A 19,054-nucleotide genomic window follows, 5' to 3' on the forward strand; every position below is an offset into this window, starting at 1 on the left:
CGATAGGGGGCTGAAAGTGAAGAGAATGAGATGCTGAAAAAAGATTGACAACTCACACATACAGTCTCCCGGACCCAGCAGCACACATAAATCCACACAAACAAATCGTAGCGTGGTTATCCTGCCAGCATGACAGCCTGGGATGAATCTACTCTCTGCTGTCCTTAATTCATCATTCATCTGTCCAATCTGGTCACACACACCACACACACACACGACTAAAAATCACACACACAAACAGTTGTTTGGTCAGGGGCGGACCAGAAGTATTGTTACACAAGGGAAGAAGGGTGGTGGTAGCGGATCTCCGAACTCTTTATCTGATTGCTCACACACACCCACGCAGAAACGCTCAGTCACACAAGCATGTACACACACGCACACTTTCACCACGCTTTCTCGTCAGCTGCTGTGCATGACCCCGACCACACACAGACTAACGAGTTGGTGCTGCAAGGCAAGAAAGTCCCGGGATCGTTCACATGCAGGTTTATCGTCTTTCCAACAACTGCACCCATTCTGCTGAGGACTGTGGCTAGCGCGGCTATTGAAACATATTTTAGGCTGTGCTCAAAGCTTTGCAAGGTAACAGCCTGGATTAGGGTCAATCAACCAAATGTGACAAAAATGCCCACCTGAGCCCCTCCATCACACGATTCAAGTATTTTTAATGAAGGCATGCAAAACTTTATCTACATACTAGGTCCTCAAATTTTGCTCTTTTTAAAAATCTTTTTTTTTTTTGCATTTTTAGCCCTTATAATCCCAAAAGTACAACAACTAGCCACATAAAGGGCTAAAAACAAACAGACCGTCTCTGATGTCCATGCATGTTCACTTTATGACGATTCTGAAAATCTTCTTCAGCACCTAAAGCCATTTGATCAGCTATTATATGGAATATCTGAACACTCTTTCACAGATACCAGTCATTAACAAAAAAAAAATGACTATCTCAGAAATCATTTTCACACAGCTTAAGGATGAGCCTGGTATTAAAATACAGGTTAAAATCGAGACCTTTGGGAGGTGGTTTAGCTCCCTGGGTTGAGTGGGATACCAATATGCCGCAAGGCCACCACAGATCATTTCCTGCATGCTTTTCACCTTACTCCATCTTCCCGTCCTTTCCTATCTACCTCACAGAAAAGCAGAACTTCCACAGGCTAAAGCTTAATTTGACCCAAGTGCAACTTTGCCAGTGCAACAATGATATATGCTGCAGAACTGATGCTCGAATCAAAAAATACAAAATAAAAATAAATTTGCCTTCAGAATATAACGCTAAGATTTTACCTCACCCTTACACTGCAGTAAAACTGATTTGAAACCAACATTTCATGAAATTATTAAGGGTCAGAAATGCTGAAAAGGTTTTGACATTCATCTCATGTTCTTTGACTGTAAAACTGCTAAACTTCTAAAATCCTGATTCTTCAGGGGTCAGGTGCCATGTGTTGATTCATTTCATATAAAAACGAGACATTACCGACTTGCGCTTGCATTCTGTGCATGTGTCCAAATCGTGCAGCAGCACGCCTTCCTTTGAGGATGAGTTGGCATCTTGAAAGCGAGGAGCTCATACCAAATATTACCAGAGCTAAAACAAAGACGCACTCAGGAACAGTCTGCAGTGCTTGGCCCAAAACTCGACCCATAAATGTCCGAGTCACTTTTTCCACACTCAGCAACTCCTGATTGCTGTATAGAAATGCTACAAGAGGGAGGGAGGGAGGGCAAAGGAGCGAGAGAGAGAAAATGACGAGGGAAAAGAAGGATGAAGCGACGACAGAGGCTGGCAACACAGAGAGGAGCAGAATATAAACCAACTTAACCCAAACCCAAAAGCCCTGAGCAATTAGCAATGACATCATGTACACGCACGCACGCACGCACACACGCACACACACACTGCAGAGAAGGGCTAGGTTTGAATGAAAAGCAAGACAGCAGGGTATAGAGGCTGCAAGGATAGCGAGGGAGGCGAGGCAGAGGATGACAGTGCACCATTTCTACTATGGTGGTACAGCCAGTGACACATTCAGTTTTGCAATTGCACAAATGAACTCACCAAACCGACACCGCCACAACCACAGCTTAAAATAGAGAGCACAAGCTGTTTACCAACAAAGTGCTTATAAAAAATAAAAAAAGGAAGCAAAGGCAGGAAAAGGGAGAACTGGGAAGATATTTAGATCAGACTCAAAGCATGCTTTACTCATGAGGCTTTTTAACATGACTGCACCTTTGAAACAGATACACCAGTAAGTAAGTACCAGTGCAAATGTGATGCAAAACAAATACAGCAGAGCCAGGAGAGAAAGGCTGGCAGTGAAACCTCAGTGGTGCACTCTAAAAGAAGAAATCGGGTCCTCTGACAATTGGTGTTATTGTCAACAACTTCAGCACTCCTTCTCCTCATAGGCTGCAATATATTACATGAACTGTGTCCCGAGCGTTTACAGTCTTACCACAAGAGTCAACAGTGACGCTCCCTCTAGGTGTTTATGCACAATCATTACATATCCCAAACTCTCACTCTCTCCCCTCTCTCTTTCTCCTCCCTACCTCTAAGAAAATTAAAACAGGAAAGCTATTCACCTCTAGATTCTTTATATCGCAAAAACATAAACATGCAATTAAGTGGCTCCATGTTTGCATAAAACAAACAGCCGTATCTTCTCAGGGAGCTCTGGCAGAAACAACCAGAGGAAGGCTGGAAATGATTAGCTAGCCACAACCAACCAGGACCAAGCACCACTGCAAGTCCCTGACTGGGCTCCCAGGGGTTTCTGATGGCCTACAGCCCCACACACTATTCAATGTAATATGCCTAAGTGAAGAGAATACCCCCTTTATGCCTGTTTGTTTCACAATGAGCCTTTTTATTACTTAAATTGTTGCTGTAAACAGAGCACGACATGGGAATGTTTCCAACCTCTGGATGGAAACCACAGGACAGAAAACTGGCGCAGGCTGAATTAATCTGTCAGCTAATTAGTTCCAAACAGAAAATTAATAATTGATTAAAGGTTTAAGCCACTGTTGGAGTGACAGACTGATACTTGTTGGATCAATCATCTTAAATTTAAATGATTTACTATACAACTGAAGATGTGAGGAAGGTCACATTGTTGCCTGATCCACGAATAACTGATAAAAACACCAATCTAGGCTTTACTCAAAATTTTCTGATTTTTTTTTTTATTTTTATTTTGGTCACTTGCCGAAATGAATATTATATCTTACTGACTTAGCTTAATGCACCAAACTGGCTAGTTGCCTCATATGAAGGTATTTAGGGGTGTGAAGCATAAAAAAAGCCTTGTTTTTGTCTTGAGGTTGGCCAAGTTTGGATGATTGGACAGTTTCCCCCGTCTCTTACCTGAGCCTAGGCCCTCTGCATGAAGACGACACACGTTTAAGAGCCGTTAGGTGCCACAAAGGTTATTTTACACGTATGTTGTGTCCACCGTCGGACGGTTCTCCTGTTTTTCGGTCCCCTCGACACAGCGGCTGAGTTAAAAAGTCAAGCTGGAGTCAGCGGCAGCTGCCTTGCCCGCGACCGTGCTCCGTTTACGGCTGCGCATTGAACGTGTGACTCCCTGAACGCTGTGTGAGAGCTCGTCCACGGACACCGGGAAAATACGTGACAATAAAGTGAAAGAAGCATACCCTGGGTCCCGTAAATGCCCCCTCCCCTCATCTGCCGCCCCAGCCTATCCTCCTATACCACCACCACCTTCGCCAACCGTTTGTAACACAGCGGGCCCCTCAGATGCCAATCACTGCGTCGCCCGGGGAAGATTACGGGAAAAGTTAACTCCCGTTTTTCATTTGAACGAGACGTAAAACGACCGCAAGTCCCTGCGTTGAAGCGAAATTTATCGGCATACCACATCACTCACCTCTTCTCCTGCGGGTTCACGTACTCCTCGCAGAGCTCCTGTCTTTTTTCTCTCTCTCCACCCCTCCGTTCTCGGATTGTTTCCCTTTTCTCCTCCCTCCCAGATGCCGCTGGTCTCCGGCAGGGGGAACCGGGGGACGCTGCTCCGGAAGCAAACGCTCCTCTGTTTTTACTGCCTACGCAGAGAGCGGCTCAATATTAGCGCTTTAATCTGTGATGCCTGCTGGCAGCTTTAAATCAAGAGGTTTCAGTAGCAAAGATGAACTGTTGGTTAGGAAAGCATTGTCCAAAAAAAAAGTGACAATGAAAATGTCGACAGAAAGCATGATTATTCCTAACACACGAGATGGGAAGGAATAACTGCAGAGAATAGGTTAAAATGTATAATATAATAATAAGCAAGCATAATGTGGAAATTACTGTATAAGCAGTACTGTGCAAAAGTCTCGAGACATCTTAATTTCTTTCTGAAGATCTTCCAGAGTTTTCCTTTGGACATAGGTTGCTTTTTCACTATTTTTTCAGTTTAGATCTTGCACCTCAAATTTTTCAGAGTTTGTTTGTTTGTTTGTTAAGACACTTAACACATCTTTAGGTACACACAATTTGTTCTCATATCTTTAGCTGAAGTCATATAAAATGCCAATTGGGGCTTTATATAGCTTTATTTTTCAGCACGAGAAGCATCCCAAATACACCGCGAATGCAATAAAAGCACACTCGGATAGAAAAACACATCCAATGAAACTATCAGTCAAGGTTTGGCCTCCCCAGAGCAAAGACCTAAACACTATTAAAGTGTTGTGGGATCATGTTGACAGAGAACAGAACAAAAGGCAGACAACATCCAAAGACAAGCTTTGAATGTCCTTCAAGAAGCCTGGAGAACTAAGACTACCTAAAGAAATGACAAGAAAGCTGCCTGAAAGAGTTGAGGCTGTGCTGAAGAATAAAGGTGTCATACCAATTATTGACTATTGACAAGCTTATTTAAATTGTTCAAACTCTGTTTTTGCCATATATACTGAATTTTTATGTACGTTTGCACATGTTGGCATCAGAAGCTGGTTTTCCTTACATGCACAAACAACCAGCACTTCAACAGCATCTAAGTCTGGACCTTTGCTTTCGACTATACCATTTTATAACATCAGTTTCTTCTATGTGGAAATGATAATTGTTTGAATGAAGCTATCAGCAATTTCCCTTGGACATCTGCAAGCACTGTTAGATATGATCCGCGCTTAATAGTAGGTATTAGAGTCTTCTCTTTATAAAGCTCAAAAATGTCTACTGCTGCTGTGGCCTCCCTCTTTGATTTGTCTGTCTGTTTTCACTAGCAAACTACAGATTTGCTCTAATGCTCTGTGAACAGTGAAGACTTTCTCCTTGCAGGTCAAATTAGTGGCAAATCCATGTTATTGTAGATTCTTTTCATTTTTACTAGATACAAACACTTTTAAGCCTCAAGCAGTCTGCTCTTGGGCTGAATTTTATAGGTGTTTGAAATCCTCAGCTCTTGGAAATTTTTGTTTGTTTATATTTTAAATCCTTTCCCAGATTCACACACTAGCTTTATGGTTTTAAGGTATGATAAAGTTAGGGGTGTACTTACCTTTTCTATGTGACTAAACTGTTATTTCATTCTTTTCAACTGTGAAAATAGTACAAAATGTCTATTTGTCTTTGATCCCCTTATCCAAGCACTGGTGCAGAAAAAAAATCTAATATTTGCTTGTTCAAGTATGTTCAAAAGGTTAACTATTACTGCAAGTACAGTGTAAATAAACCTGTTTTTGTAGCCGTTTGTACTGATAATAAGCAAAACTGTGCAACAGTTGAGCCACAAACAAAAACTGACTGTGTGAAATGAACATACTTATACGTAGGCTATACCATTTTGGTTTTGGCAAATTTTAAGATACATTTCATAATATACACAAATGAATGCCATATAAGATCTGGCAACAGTGCATATTTAGTTAAGGCTGAAAAATATAATACATAAGCACATACACAAATTTAAAAAGAAAAATCAGTTCAATTCAATAAAAGTTAAGTGGGCATAATCCAGTTTAGGCTGGAGCCACGCTGGGTCTATTAAATGTGGAGTTTAATGTATGCTGGAGTTTATCTTTGAGTCAACACGTGAAGTGAAACATTTCTGTATTTAGAGGATTTAACAGGTTGCTTTTGACTTTTCCTCTGCTGCTATCCATTGGTCATGATAACATTTACAAATTAAACATTTCTATGAGTTGTAGTTTGCAGTGAGCGCTTTATGTTGCACCCTTAATATGAATAATACAAATAAAGACAAAACTTTATTTTATTTATTGAATCATTAAATTAATATGGTGTCATTCAGCATAGACCAAATTTGGGGAATATTCTTTTAAAATTATGACACCTGGTGGTGAAATCTACTTACTACACTGTGTGACGTGGTACTTAGGCATTTTGAATTAGTCCAAACTAAATCACATAAATGGGTCTTTATTCTAAAGTTATTTTGTGACACACTGTGTCAAGTATTTATAACTGATCATTTGATTTCACAAAGAAAGTAACGCTTACATGGTTAACAATAAAATAAAGTAATGTTGGCGATTTTACTAAAAAAAAAATCTAAACAAACAAACAAACAAACATCAAAGTGGAAAAACGGAAATATTATTTATTTACTTTAGCAAATATTTATGCTAAAAAAAATCTACTGTCAGCTTTGAGGATTAATAAACAGAGGCAATACGTTTTCCAACTACCTGTTGTTGGAGCAGTAACTAACTACCCAACAGCAACATTTAACTATTTGGGTGCAAATGATGATATATATATATTTTTTTCTTTAATTAAAAACCCCAGTTGGAACTGCTGGCATGGGCTCCAAATCTCCAGTAGCCTCCATTACATGAAATGTAGTAAGTGTATTTAAGTAATGTAAATCTAACTAATCTAAGGAAAATGTTTACTTTCAAGATGAAACACGGGTGAATCTGTGAATCATATCTTACACATATCTCTCATGAGTGATATCACATCATTCCTGTCACAAGATAGAAGCTACATTCAGTTTTTGCAAAGTTTTTTTATATATACTATATTTATATATTTAAGTTTCACTGAAATTAAAATGTTTTTTTCCACCGGAAACCTGGCCAAGAGGACAGCAAAAAGGAAAAATTGCAACTAATATAAACGCCTGCTGCTATTACTCCAATCCTCCAGGGGGCGCTGTGATAAAGCCACCGAACAGTTGCAGACCAATCACCGTTTTCCAGCAGTTTGAACAAGAAGCGGGTTGGATTATTCCGATTTCTAGCAAGACAAGAAAAAGATAAAGCTAGCAACCATGGATACAGGCTAAAACTGTTATTACGCTTGAGTTAGTTGAGAATTAGTTCTTCGGTTACGCTTTATTAAAATCATTGTAGTGGTTTGGTGGTTTTGCACAGTCAACGGTCGATATATAAACCTGTCAGACTGTGGCTTACTCCTGTGTGCTCCAGCCGCGGTAAATCTCCAGTTGTAGTTTATAAAAGTTTTACCTTTTGGCACGGTTGTTGCTGGGAAGTCAAACATGAAGCCAGTAAAGCCGCTATATCTGAAGACGTACGGGAAACAGAGGCGGAAGGTGTCCGCCTGGATCTCACCTGAAGACCGCAAGCAGGCCTTCGACAGCACCCCGTCCTCCTCGGATGTCTCCGTCTTTGAGCCGTCCAAACCTCAGAGGATAAGGTATGTTTATAATTTTCTTTACTAAACCGTCTTTTCAGTATTTTCTCTACATTATGGATCACAAAAACTGTGCAGCTACTTTTTAGTTTTAGCTTATAAGAAATATATTATTGGTGTGTATGGAAGCCACAGAAATGCCAGTCCATACAGTCACATATCTGAAGTCTTTAGTTATTAATATATTTATAAAGGATTCGTTTTATTATATTTTTACTATATGAAAATATAGTTAAATATCTTAAATACACCAAACTGTAGCTAATTAAAACAGTGGCAAAAATGTAGAGTAAATCAACAGTTTGTACATACATAACAACCCCCTGTGGACGTGTGCAAAGTACAGTTTAGTTGTCAATCAGAGTTTCCTGCTCTGATTGTGAGCCTGACTATCTTCTTTTCTTCATCTGCTTTTCATTTAACAGGGAGAAGAGCACCAACGCCTTGACTGGAAGAACCGTTCGTCCTGCCAAGAAGAAAGCAATGCTTTGTCTGACTGAGAAGAGTGTGGATGAAGAGGACATGAGCAATGAGGAGAAGGCACCTCCTCTCCCTCCACCTGCTCAGCAGAGCAGGACAGCCAGGTCTGTGAATATTGTAATAAATGGTAAATAGCATTGCAGTCAGTATTACTGCATTTGAATTATTAGATTATCTTAGGCTAGAAAAATATCCTTGAAGTAGTTTGCTTTTTTTTTTGTTGTATTGTATGTGTGAGTGGTGCACACCATTTCTTTCCCTTCCTTAGAAAGAAGAAGAGTAGTGTGGCCAGTCGTAGAGCAGTGCGTCCTGCCAAAAGAAAGACCATACGTTGTATAACGGAGACTAGCAGCGATGAGGAGAACAGCAGGATGCTCGCTCCACCTCCTCCTTCTGTATTAACTCAGCAGAGCAAAACAACCAGGTCTGGGCATTTAAAAACAACAAAGCAACAACACATTACTAAAATGACAACGCATGTTGAGAGTTTTGGGGTTCTATTAAATATAACCACAACTGTGAATGTAAGCAGAGGTTTGACATTTCTGGCAAACTGAAGGCTGATCAAACAGTTTTCAGCAGTTTCTGTGAAATGTATTCCAAAAGCTGCAGTTTGCAGAGTCAGCTCTTGAGCTGCTTGTCTAAATCAATATCAAATGTAAAAAAATATACTGACAATTGCACTTTGGCTGCTCTCAGAGTTTAAACAGATGTCTCAAGTGAAACTTACTTTTGCCAGAGCAGTCCCAAAACAAACTCAAATTTATAATCATGCAGAGGAAAAACATCTTTACATTTGAGATGCTGGAACTACTTTTTTAAATTATTAAAAATGAGTTGTGAGTTTTCTATCAGCAGGCTTTTTGATACAAAATGTTTTGCATTACTTTGACTTGTTTCTGCCTAACTTCTCTCTTTTTACTCTCTTTACTCTCTCTCTCTCTATTTTACTCTCTACCTCAGCACTTTCAGCGTTTGGTTTGCAGTGAGTGACTATTGTTAGCCATTCACAACTTTTAAAGCATCTCTTTTGCATTTATTTGTCTGTTTGTGAAATGATTTGTGTCTTTTCCCGTTATCAGGACGAGCCGGCTTGTGTCTGGACACAGAGTTTTGATGAAGCGGAGGGGCCAGCAGGTTCCTGTCACCACGGAGAGTGAGGAAGAAACGTCTGCACTAAAAGGCCACAGAAATTCAGATAAAATGAGGACAAACTCAAAGTGAGCATTCATGTCTTTAAGAGCTCTGTTAAAAGCCTGAACAGAAATGTCATCATTATTTGCAGTAACCTTTAGCTCTCATCCTCTCTTCTCCTGCTTTCTAGTGTTTATCCATCTTCTGCAGGCCGCTTTGTAACCCAACGTAGACGAGCCGCTGTGATTAAACCCAAAGTCCCCAAAGCATCTGTCAGTATACTCAGCTCCTCAGATGACTTCACTTCTACAGCCTTTCCTTACAGCAGGTCTTCCAGGAAAAGAAAACTGCCTCCGGCATTGGGGCCGTCAAGTGCAGAGAACTCTATGAGCGCTCCCTTCCGAGAGATATCTCTCAACGAGTTGGCAGATTGCAGTCTTGGACCCTGCCCCAGAAAACCCATCTTCTGCTCTACACCGTCAGCAGGATCCTTCAGCAAACGCGGGAAGCTTAAACCATTTTCAGTCAACAATCTGTCCTGCACTCCTCCATCCATGTCAGTAGACGGCATAGTCTCCCCACCAGATTGTTCGCTTCACTGCCAGCAGACAGACACAGACCTACCTGACCACATAGAACCATCTATTGATTTATTTTCAGAGCCCAAGAGAAGAAGTGAATCAAAGTCTAAAAATGAAGGCAAATTACAGAGTGCAAATCTGCTGTCTGCAGACAGTGGCAGCAGCAGTCAGTTTGTATCTGCAGCAGCAGGAGGGTTAGATTGGCTGATCGAGACGCTGAAGGAGAAATGTTTGTCCACACGCTGCACCGTGCCGCTGGAGAGATTAGACTTGTTCGCTGAGCTGAGCTGTGAAACAACCTACTCATCCTGTCTGGGACATTCAAACTCACTGCACAGCCGACAAACAAACAAACAGCCTGTGGACAGCAGTGAAGCGGTCGATCTGTCAGAGTCTTTAAAAGCATCGTTTTGTCTTCATTCATCAGGTACAGTCAATGATATCCGTAATAGTTTTGACCAAGAAGCTTCAGTGAGTCGGAGTTGCAACACTAACATTTCTCCATTAGTTAACTCTAAGCAGTCAGCCGAACACTCGGCCGCATCACCTATGGAGCAGTCAGAATCGGTATTTTATGTTCAGTCTATTCATCACACAGACAGCAGCTCTGAGATTATAATGAGCACACATTTGGAGTCCAGCAGCACCGTGCAGACAGTGGAAGGCGAGGCTATAGTGGCAAAGAGTAAAAGTCTTACTAAGAGGTGTTCAGTCCAGATGAAGAACCTGGTTTTGTCACAAGAGCAACTAAAAGGCTTCTCAAAGCAGACAGAGGAAGATTTGGGTAAGACACAATCAGCCAAGACAGAATGTGCAGCAGATCTCACAGCAGGGCTGAAGGAGAAATGTCTAACAGATAACATTATTGTTGGGATAAAGAGAGTAAATTTGTCACTGTTGAAAGAAATTATGAGTCCCAAAGGTGCTCTGCTAAAACCAGCCGGAGATGTGCCCGACTCAGCTAGTGACGACCAGACAAAGACGGACCACTTGTCGGAGAGCGATGACAGTAAAGAGACGACTGCCTCGAAAGCCAGCGTGAAGAACGGACGTTTGACTACTTCTGAGGATGAGAACGCCTCAGACAGAGAAGTTGTAAAGAAGAGAAAAAAGATGCCCGTGGTTCAGAAGGAAAAGAAACAGCGGAGCGCATCCACAGACCGCCCTGGGACGACGAGGAAGGCGTGCGTAAGCGGCATGAGCGTGAGCCGCTGGAAAAACAAAGGCAACGCCAGCACGCACATGATCAGGAGCAGGGCTGTGGACTGTAGCATCAATGAGATGATCCCCTCACAGCACAAGCAACCAAAGGTAAGAATCAAATTCAGAGTGACAGCTGAAACAGTAGGCTCGCATGTTCAGCAGCGCTGGATGGATAATGAAGGTGATGGTTAATGGGTTCATTGTTGAAGTTACCATTTAAGTTGATGCTTTTGCTTTTCTGTAAATCCCTCCAGTCAACAAATGATGCTGACTATTAGAGTATTAATCAGATGCAGCTGCACTAATTAACCTGCACATTTGGTTTCCCGATGTCTTGATGGTAACAAGTATTTGTTACTGAGCCACAAGAGTTGAGGCTCGGGTGTGAAATTTATGGTTTTTAGGGTTATTTTTTTAGCCATATTTTTTTTATCATTAACTCGGTTTCCCTGGGTCTTTTCCTGTGTGTTATGAAAAATCTTGTTTTTTTGGTACCAGCACTGGTTTTATTATGTTGTATTTATCCAGAGTAATAGTGGATGTACTGGACAAAGGATGTTTAATATGGAGCTTCCAGGTAGGAGGAAAAGAGGAAGACCTCAGTGAAGGTTAATGGATGTAGTGAAAGAGGACATGCAGAGGGTTAGTGTGACTGAGGAGTGGAGATGGAATGAGATGGAAGCAGGTGATCGACTGTGGGAGAAGAAGCCAACTCTGACTGAGTTTAGAGGGGGACTTTTTGACCCCATCTTATTTTACACAGACACACACACACACACAGACACCACTCAATACCACTACAAGAGATAGAGGGGGTGTCTGCTCTCTCAGCCTGTACCAGAGTTGAGTTAAAACATGCCAACGAAGCTAGTGACCAGATAATTATTCTTGATGTTGAACATGTGGTGTGACAAAAGATTCTAATTGGCTTCCAAGTTTTCCAGCTTACCAGTATCTCCTATTTTTGCACTCATTGCTGCATTTATAAAGAAATCCTGCATCTCACCAACATCACATTTCTGGTGATGGGTAAGCATATAATGTTTAGGTGCTCTCACACTGTAGCGAGCACAAGCTTCCATGTAGCTGCAATGTAGTTTGGTTGTATTCAAAGGAAGGCAAATGTCCATGCAGCCAAAATCTCCAAAACTGGGCAAATTAGCATGAAAATAATCTATCTATATACAATTTGTGGATGAATTGTCCCTTTAGTGCCACAAATGATTACTTCATTTGATCTCCAAACCTCATAAAAACTATTAAGCTATTGACTCTTCCCGTAAGTGAAGAAGCAGAATATTTCTGATCACAGAGCAGATCTGTGTTAACTCTTAAGTTTTTCTGTCACGATCCACCGAGCACTAATCAAACATTTAAAGGCTTTTAAGTCATTTAACCTAAAGCCTGTTGTATGTGCTATATGTAGGAGTTTTTGGGCTCTACCATGAATTTCTCCACCCCGGTGAAAGCAATTCGGCTCAACCTCTCATCCCTGCTGGCTGATTTCACACCAAACACAAAAACCTGGAGCCGGATCAAAGCCGCCCTCTCTGTTCATCGCAAAGGCTTGGGTAATGATGTACACTCTGGTGTTTGGATTTTAAGCTTTTAGTTTGACTTTGAGAGTCCTTACACTCTCTCTCTCTGCCCCCCACCCCCTCATTCCCTCTCCTTAGTGCTGCTCACTCCGAGGAGTTTATGTCTATCAGCGTCGGGCTCTCCTGGGAGGACGGACACTGCTGATCTCAGTCGGGATCTCTTTACCACACCCTTACGGACGCCACTCCCCAAGCGGCTCCGGTCACAGCTGCTGGGCCAGCATTCCCTGGTATTAAACGCACATAAGTTATATATTCAGACTTTCTGTTGGTTTCTCTGCACTTTGCATTTGGGTCGTTAGACCTGATGGCGTGACATCCAGGCTGTGGATGCACGTAACCTCCTCCCACTTGTCTGTTGTTGAAGGTTTGTGAAGACGCAGACCTGTCAGACGCAGAGAAGGTGTATGCTGAATGTGGCCAGCAGCGGCCTCTGCCCTGGGAAGAGTGCATTCTCCCCCAGCGTATGAAGCAGTGTCTGAAGATTGGAGAGGGCACCTTTGGGGAAGTCTTCTCCACCAACAACGAATCAGGAGACACCGTCGCCCTCAAAGTAAGCACATTTGAGTGTATGTGAACAACATGTTTTAGAAGTGTAGCGTTGACTGAGCTCTGTTAGAGAGTTACAGATGTGAGTTGTATCAAAGAAGGTAAATATTGTGCATTGTTTTTCCTTTTCTGGCCCTTTTCTGATCCTGAGCTGGTCTTATAGTTTTTAAGTAGTAGAAAAGAACGAAAAGGGAGCAAAGATACTTCAACATGAAGCTCAGGAGGCCAAAATGAATCAATGAAAACACAAAGGGGGCATTGATGATGGCTCAGAACTAAAAGGGCAGGGAACAGGCCTGTAATTTGTAGTATAAACCAATTGAGTTATAATGTGCTTCAAAAATAAAACCACTAATGTTACTGAAAAAACTGCAAACGTTCAACACAAGAAGTCCCACCCTGGATTGTATTTTCAGATCATTCCAGTAGAGGGGAGTGAGAAGGTGAACGGAGAGGACCAGAAGACCTTTGGAGAGATTCTCCATGAAATTATTATCTCTAAGTAAGTAACCGCAGGTACACACTGCTCACTATATGCAGTCCATTTGCTGTAATGCTAGAGCTTATAAGGTCTGTATGTTTCAGTACAGTGATACCTAATGGTGAACCACATCAAAGTACTCCAGCTGAACAGCTCTAATGAGCAGTGTTTGTGTGTTTTGTTTTGTTTTCTTCTACCAGGGAGCTGAGCAGCCTCAAAGAGAAGCAGCACAACCAGACCCATGGTTTTATTGGACTCAAAGAGTAAGTATTTTCTTTGGTCTTTTTTTCTGTTAGTGCCTCAGTAGTTTTGAGTCTTAATGTGACTTTGTGTCTATTTTTCTCCCCATAGTCTTCACTGTGTTCAAGGCTGCTACCCTGCAGATTTCCTGAAAGCGTGGGACACATTTGACCAACAGAAAGGCTCAGAGAACGACAGACCAGGTCAGTGAGACAGAGCTCATTATAATTTATTCACAAGAACATGTTTTGTGTATTTCTTAGGGTTAGGGGTTAACTTACTTCTATATTAACTTCTCTCTAACTAAGATTCAACTTAATTTAATTATTAATGTTAAAAAAGTTCTTGCCCAACTTGCTGTGTTTTTTTTTTTTTGTTTGTTTTTGTTGTTGTTGTTGTTTTTGTTTGTTTGTTTGTTTTCTTTATGACCAGCTGTACATTTATAGATTTTAATTTTTTTTTAGTCACACCTTAATTGTGGCACAGATTCACCAAAATGCTGGAAACTTTCCTCAGAGATTTTGGCCGTATCCACATGCCATCATTGCATGGATGCTGGAGATTTATCAACTGCACATCCATGATGGGAATCTGGTTTTACCCCATCCCAAACATCATCTATTAAATTCAAATACGGTGACTTTAGAGGCTGTTTCAGTTCAGTGAACTCATTGTTGTGTTTAAAAAAACAAAAACAAAAAACAGTTTGAGATGATTTGAGCTTTGTGACATAGTGTGTATCCTACTGGAAGCAGCCATCAAAGATGGGTACACTGGTCAAAAAGGGATGGATGTGGTCAGTGGTGTTTAAATGATGCTTGGTAGATATTAAGTGGCCCAAAGTGGCCCTAAAAAAATGCCCCCCACATCATTAGATCAGTGCTCCCCAAATCACACAACACACCACCAAATAAAAATGTCACAAAAAGCATATTGATAATTTCCCCCCTGCACACCAGTCATAGTGGAATTGGGTCAGTTTTTCCCCAGTGTACTTTTTTTTTTTTTTTTTTTGCTTTTTTCTGACCACTACTCGTGCTAGGGCCTTCATCAGGGTTGGGTTTTTCTGCAGGACCCAGGTCAGATCGACTTGGCTGTTAATTAATTTCTTCTTTGTCTTCTTCTGTTTTCCTGGCAGTTGGTACCCATTTAATTAGAGCAGGTAGTTGTACTGCCCTCTAGTGTAAGAGGATGTAATTGTTCTGCCTGTTGTTAAAAATCTATTTGTCATAGATTTTTAACAAAACAAAAACAAATTTTTGATTAAGAAAATAATATAAAGCCATTAAAAAATATTTTAGACTTTCTTTCTAAAATGGGGTCATAAATGAACCCACTCGGTCCCTAAAATACGCAAATCATGTGATTTGGGTTTCTCTTTTTGTGTCTTTGCTCAGATTTCTTTGAAAATGACCAAATGTTCCTAATCCTGGAGTTTGAGTTTGGCGGCATCGACTTGGAGAACAGCAACGGAACGGTAGGGATCAAAGCTTTCCCCGTGTCTTTGTGGAAATGTTGAGCTTTTATCTGCCACCTCAGTGACTGTTCAGAGATACAGAAGGTAAAGCTGGTAGCTTGGAGATAAAACTACTTTTACATTGGCTGAATGTAGAAAGTACACAAGCTGAAAGTGTGTGTGGTCAGTTAAAGCGCTTTGTATTCAAATTGTCATTACTGAAGATTAAGCTAAAAAGAAGCCTTTGCTTATTTCACGTTCACACTCTCAGTAAAAATGTTTTTAAATTTTAATGACGAGAGCGGCTGCATAAAAATAGCAAGTTCTTGAGTCGAGTCATTACAGCTTAATGTCAGCCAGACCATAAATTACTGCACGCTGGAGGTAATGAGAGAAGATGATGAACATCTTAAAGAAATTATTTGCTTCTGAAAATTCTTGCGGACTAGTGTTATCTTTGGCACGGCTGGACTTTTTCTGGCTTCTAGAAACTTAAATTGCTGTTACACAACATTCACATCTCATCTCCCTGCAAGGTTTTATGAATATTTTCTGACTTGAGGTCTTACACACGCTGAGCACCTTCTTCCTGACTCTGACGTCTGAATGTGTCGACATGAAGACGACACATTCAGACGACACATTCAGGAAGAAGGTGCTCAGTGTGTGTGGCACAGGTGCTCGGACCTCATGACCTGTTTTGTTTTTTGCACTTTTTCTCACTGCACTGATTATCGGGTGAATTTGCAGGGATGTTTACTCGTGGGGAAATTGGATGCCTTGAATGTTGCACTTAAATAGTCTAAAAGACTTTGTCTAATTTATGCTCTTGTTGTGTTTTCAAGTTGGCATCTTTAGCGGTGGCGAAGAGCATCCTTCACCAGGTTACTGCTGCCTTGGCTGTTGCTGAGCAGGAGCTTCACTTTGAACACAGGTACTGACACACATTGATAAATTACAGCACCGACTGACAGTTTCCCAAGAAGACGCGTACAGATGCAGTTTGTTCCCCGCTAACAAAACAAAACCCTCTAGTGTTTAGAAGGAAACTAACAAATGTTCAGCTGGAACTCTACTCTAACAGTTTAACCCTACACACTGTTTATTGCAGGGACCTGCACTGGGGAAATGTGCTGGTCAAAACAACCAAGCAGAAGACGGGGAGCTTCCTCATCAATGGAACCACCCACTCTCTGGAAACCAGAGGGGTGCTGGTCCGCATCATTGACTATTCTCTCTCCAGACTAGAAATCGGTCAGATATTTTTCTACTTGCTTACTGTCATACTTTGAATGGATTGTGTTATACACATAGTGAATATTACGTAGTGGTTCTAAAATGTTGCTTTTGTGTTGTAGATGATTTGACTGTGTCCTGTGACATCTCAAATGATGAAGAGCTCTTCATGGGACAGGGAGACTACCAGTTTGAGATCTACAGACTCATGAGACAGGAAAACGGGTCAGTCCATTAAGTGATCAAGCATCTATGTGCCATGTAACAGGAGTCTCTGTGTAGTAAAGGCTTAAAGTCTTTATCTCACTCTATGTCTCTGTATCTTTCTATAGCTGTATCTCTATACATCTATCACTGTGCACCTACTAAACAAAACAAACTAGAATAAAAATATACAGTAAATATTTTTAGTTTTTGTCCAGGTCAGTTTCATCATACTTTTCAATTAAACCAGAAAGAACGAGTGATTTGTTCATTTGTCTGAGACTGAGATGATGACATGGAGTCAGTTCTTTGTGTCCTGAAATGACGAATACCACCAACATTATAAATAAACTTAACTGAAATGAGGAAACAAACCTGGAAACAAAATGAAACCAGTGATACTGTTAAACTTGAACTGGTTACGTTCTAGTAAATTATAATTTTTCTTTGCTATTATGTAGGATTTCTTTTTCTTTGATACGCTCATAAAAACATGTTTGTAATTATGTCAAATTTAAAAAGAAAAAAAAAAGAAGGAAAAAAAGCAGTGAGGCGAGGTTGCATAATTCCCTGTGAATCAGGAGGTCAGGACATTCCCTGCCGTTGGTCTTTTCTCCAGAGCACAAATGTCAACCTGATTTTACGTCGTGGGCCACAGACAGCCCACTTTAATCCTAAGTGGGTCAGACTGCCCTGTCTGTCACTGTACAGAAGTTTAACTGCACATTTAATCTCAGAGTGATCTCAATATAAGGGAAATGATGAGAATATTCTGTTTTTGAGTTTCTTTAGACTCAAATTGTGAGAAATGCTTAAAATTACAACAAAAAACCAAACAATTCTGGTAGCTCATTGCCCACACAGTCCTGTAATTATAAGACTAAAAGTTTTTGTTAATTCACAGAAAAGCTGTGGAGAAAAAAAAATCCCTCACATTTTATAAAGCAGTGCAGCGGGCCAGACTATTAGGTCGGACTGGCCCCTGTGCCCTATGTTTGACAGCACTGCTTTAGAGTGTGGGTTCACACTGATGATGTAGCCGTCTCAGAAATTCACGTGTCAAATATGACACTCTTGGCATTGTTAAAGTTCATGACAGCACAGTGAGAAATGCAGCATTGTTGTTGATTTATTGATCCTCTCATGCTGTTTGTGTCTTTTATCAGGAATAACTGGGCTGCTTACCACCCTCATACCAACATACTGTGGCTCCACTACCTTTGCTCCAAGCTGCTTTCTATGAAGTACCGCGGCTCAGGGGGGAGGACTGCCAAGGACATGCGAGAGGAGCTGACTGGTTTCTATGACAATGTCCTCCAGTACAGTTCAGCCACAGAGGCGTTGCAGAGCTGCCCCATGTTCCAGTAGCACGAGGATTCAACGCAAAGTGTGAGGAAACTCACACAGACCATTTTTAGCACGAAGGGGGTGCACTGTTTCTTCCCGTTCGTCCTCTGTTAAGACAGTGTTCCCAGTGGACGCGCCGGCACAGGAGAGTTACTTAGAGTGTAATGCAGACAATGCTGTCATAAAACAAGGCTCATTAAAATGACTGAAGATTATATATTGGTGGTCAGTGGCGCTTCTTTATGTTGTTATTCTAATAAATCCATTCACTTGTTTTTTTTGCATCCTAAGTATAAAATTTGAAAAAGATTATCATGATAAATTTTTCTTTCTTAATCTTGTAGCAATGTGGTTCAGTGTTTGCAGTCTGCATTGCTTCTTAATCTGTTACTTGGTGTAAATTAATCACTACCTTCTACATGGCCAGGTTTCAGCTTTTCTTTCATTTTTTTTTCTCTGGTTAATGATGAAACGGTTCACAAACATGTGATGTGATTTCATTTGAAAAGCAGAAGGGCCACAAGGGGAAATAGAAGATTAGATCTCAAAACTATGCTATGTAAATGTAGTGTAAACGGGACATTTAACAGGTAAATCTGGCAGAGGATTCACTTCTGTGTGAAGCATTATAATCAATAAATGCTCATTTTAAGAGTTCTGAATGTTTTTATATAAAATAAAAGTCTGTAAGAAGATGTAAGAAAAAAAATGAAGCATGTTAAGTTGTTATTACTGTGTACCAGGGTATTTAGATTTATAATTGTTTTAGTATGGTCGTATATAATAGTAATCAGAACTGTCACCTCACAGCAAGACGGTTCTGGGTCTGTCAGCGTTTGTACGTACTCCCTGTGTTAGTTTTCTCCAGGTGTTCCTTCCATAGTCCAAAAACATCCATCTTAG

General features: G+C 40.9%; 2 protein-coding genes across 4 annotated transcripts in view; one reads left to right on the forward strand and one right to left on the reverse strand.

The window, feature by feature from the left end:
* Positions 1 to 4,038, reverse strand: part of apbb2b (amyloid beta (A4) precursor protein-binding, family B, member 2b) — a 57,931-nt gene extending 53,893 nt beyond the window's left edge. For 2 of the 3 annotated variants that reach the window (XM_076884919.1, XM_076884917.1), the window contains exon 1: positions 3,909 to 4,038. The gene's annotated coding sequence lies outside the window, so the exon portion shown is untranslated. Of the gene's footprint in view, positions 1 to 3,385; positions 3,862 to 3,908 lie in introns of those variants that run through there. The other variant, XM_076884918.1, reaches the window with a different exon arrangement.
* Positions 4,039 to 7,167: 3,129 nt separating this feature from the next.
* Positions 7,168 to 18,805, forward strand: haspin (histone H3 associated protein kinase). Its single transcript, XM_004564333.3, has 16 exons — positions 7,168 to 7,645; positions 8,068 to 8,226; positions 8,391 to 8,546; positions 9,205 to 9,342; positions 9,447 to 11,148; positions 12,467 to 12,611; positions 12,717 to 12,868; positions 13,006 to 13,191; positions 13,604 to 13,689; positions 13,869 to 13,931; positions 14,020 to 14,111; positions 15,306 to 15,385; positions 16,210 to 16,298; positions 16,476 to 16,618; positions 16,723 to 16,825; positions 17,971 to 18,805. Exons 1-16 carry the CDS (start codon positions 7,488 to 7,490, stop codon positions 18,170 to 18,172), a joined length of 3,654 nt encoding a protein of 1,217 aa, XP_004564390.3. The 5' UTR covers positions 7,168 to 7,487; the 3' UTR covers positions 18,173 to 18,805.
* The last annotated feature ends 249 nt before the right edge of the window (positions 18,806 to 19,054 follow it).

The sequence above is a fragment of the Maylandia zebra genome, linkage group LG6, assembly GCF_041146795.1.
Source record: "Maylandia zebra isolate NMK-2024a linkage group LG6, Mzebra_GT3a, whole genome shotgun sequence".
Lineage (NCBI taxonomy): Eukaryota > Metazoa > Chordata > Actinopteri > Cichliformes > Cichlidae > Maylandia > Maylandia zebra.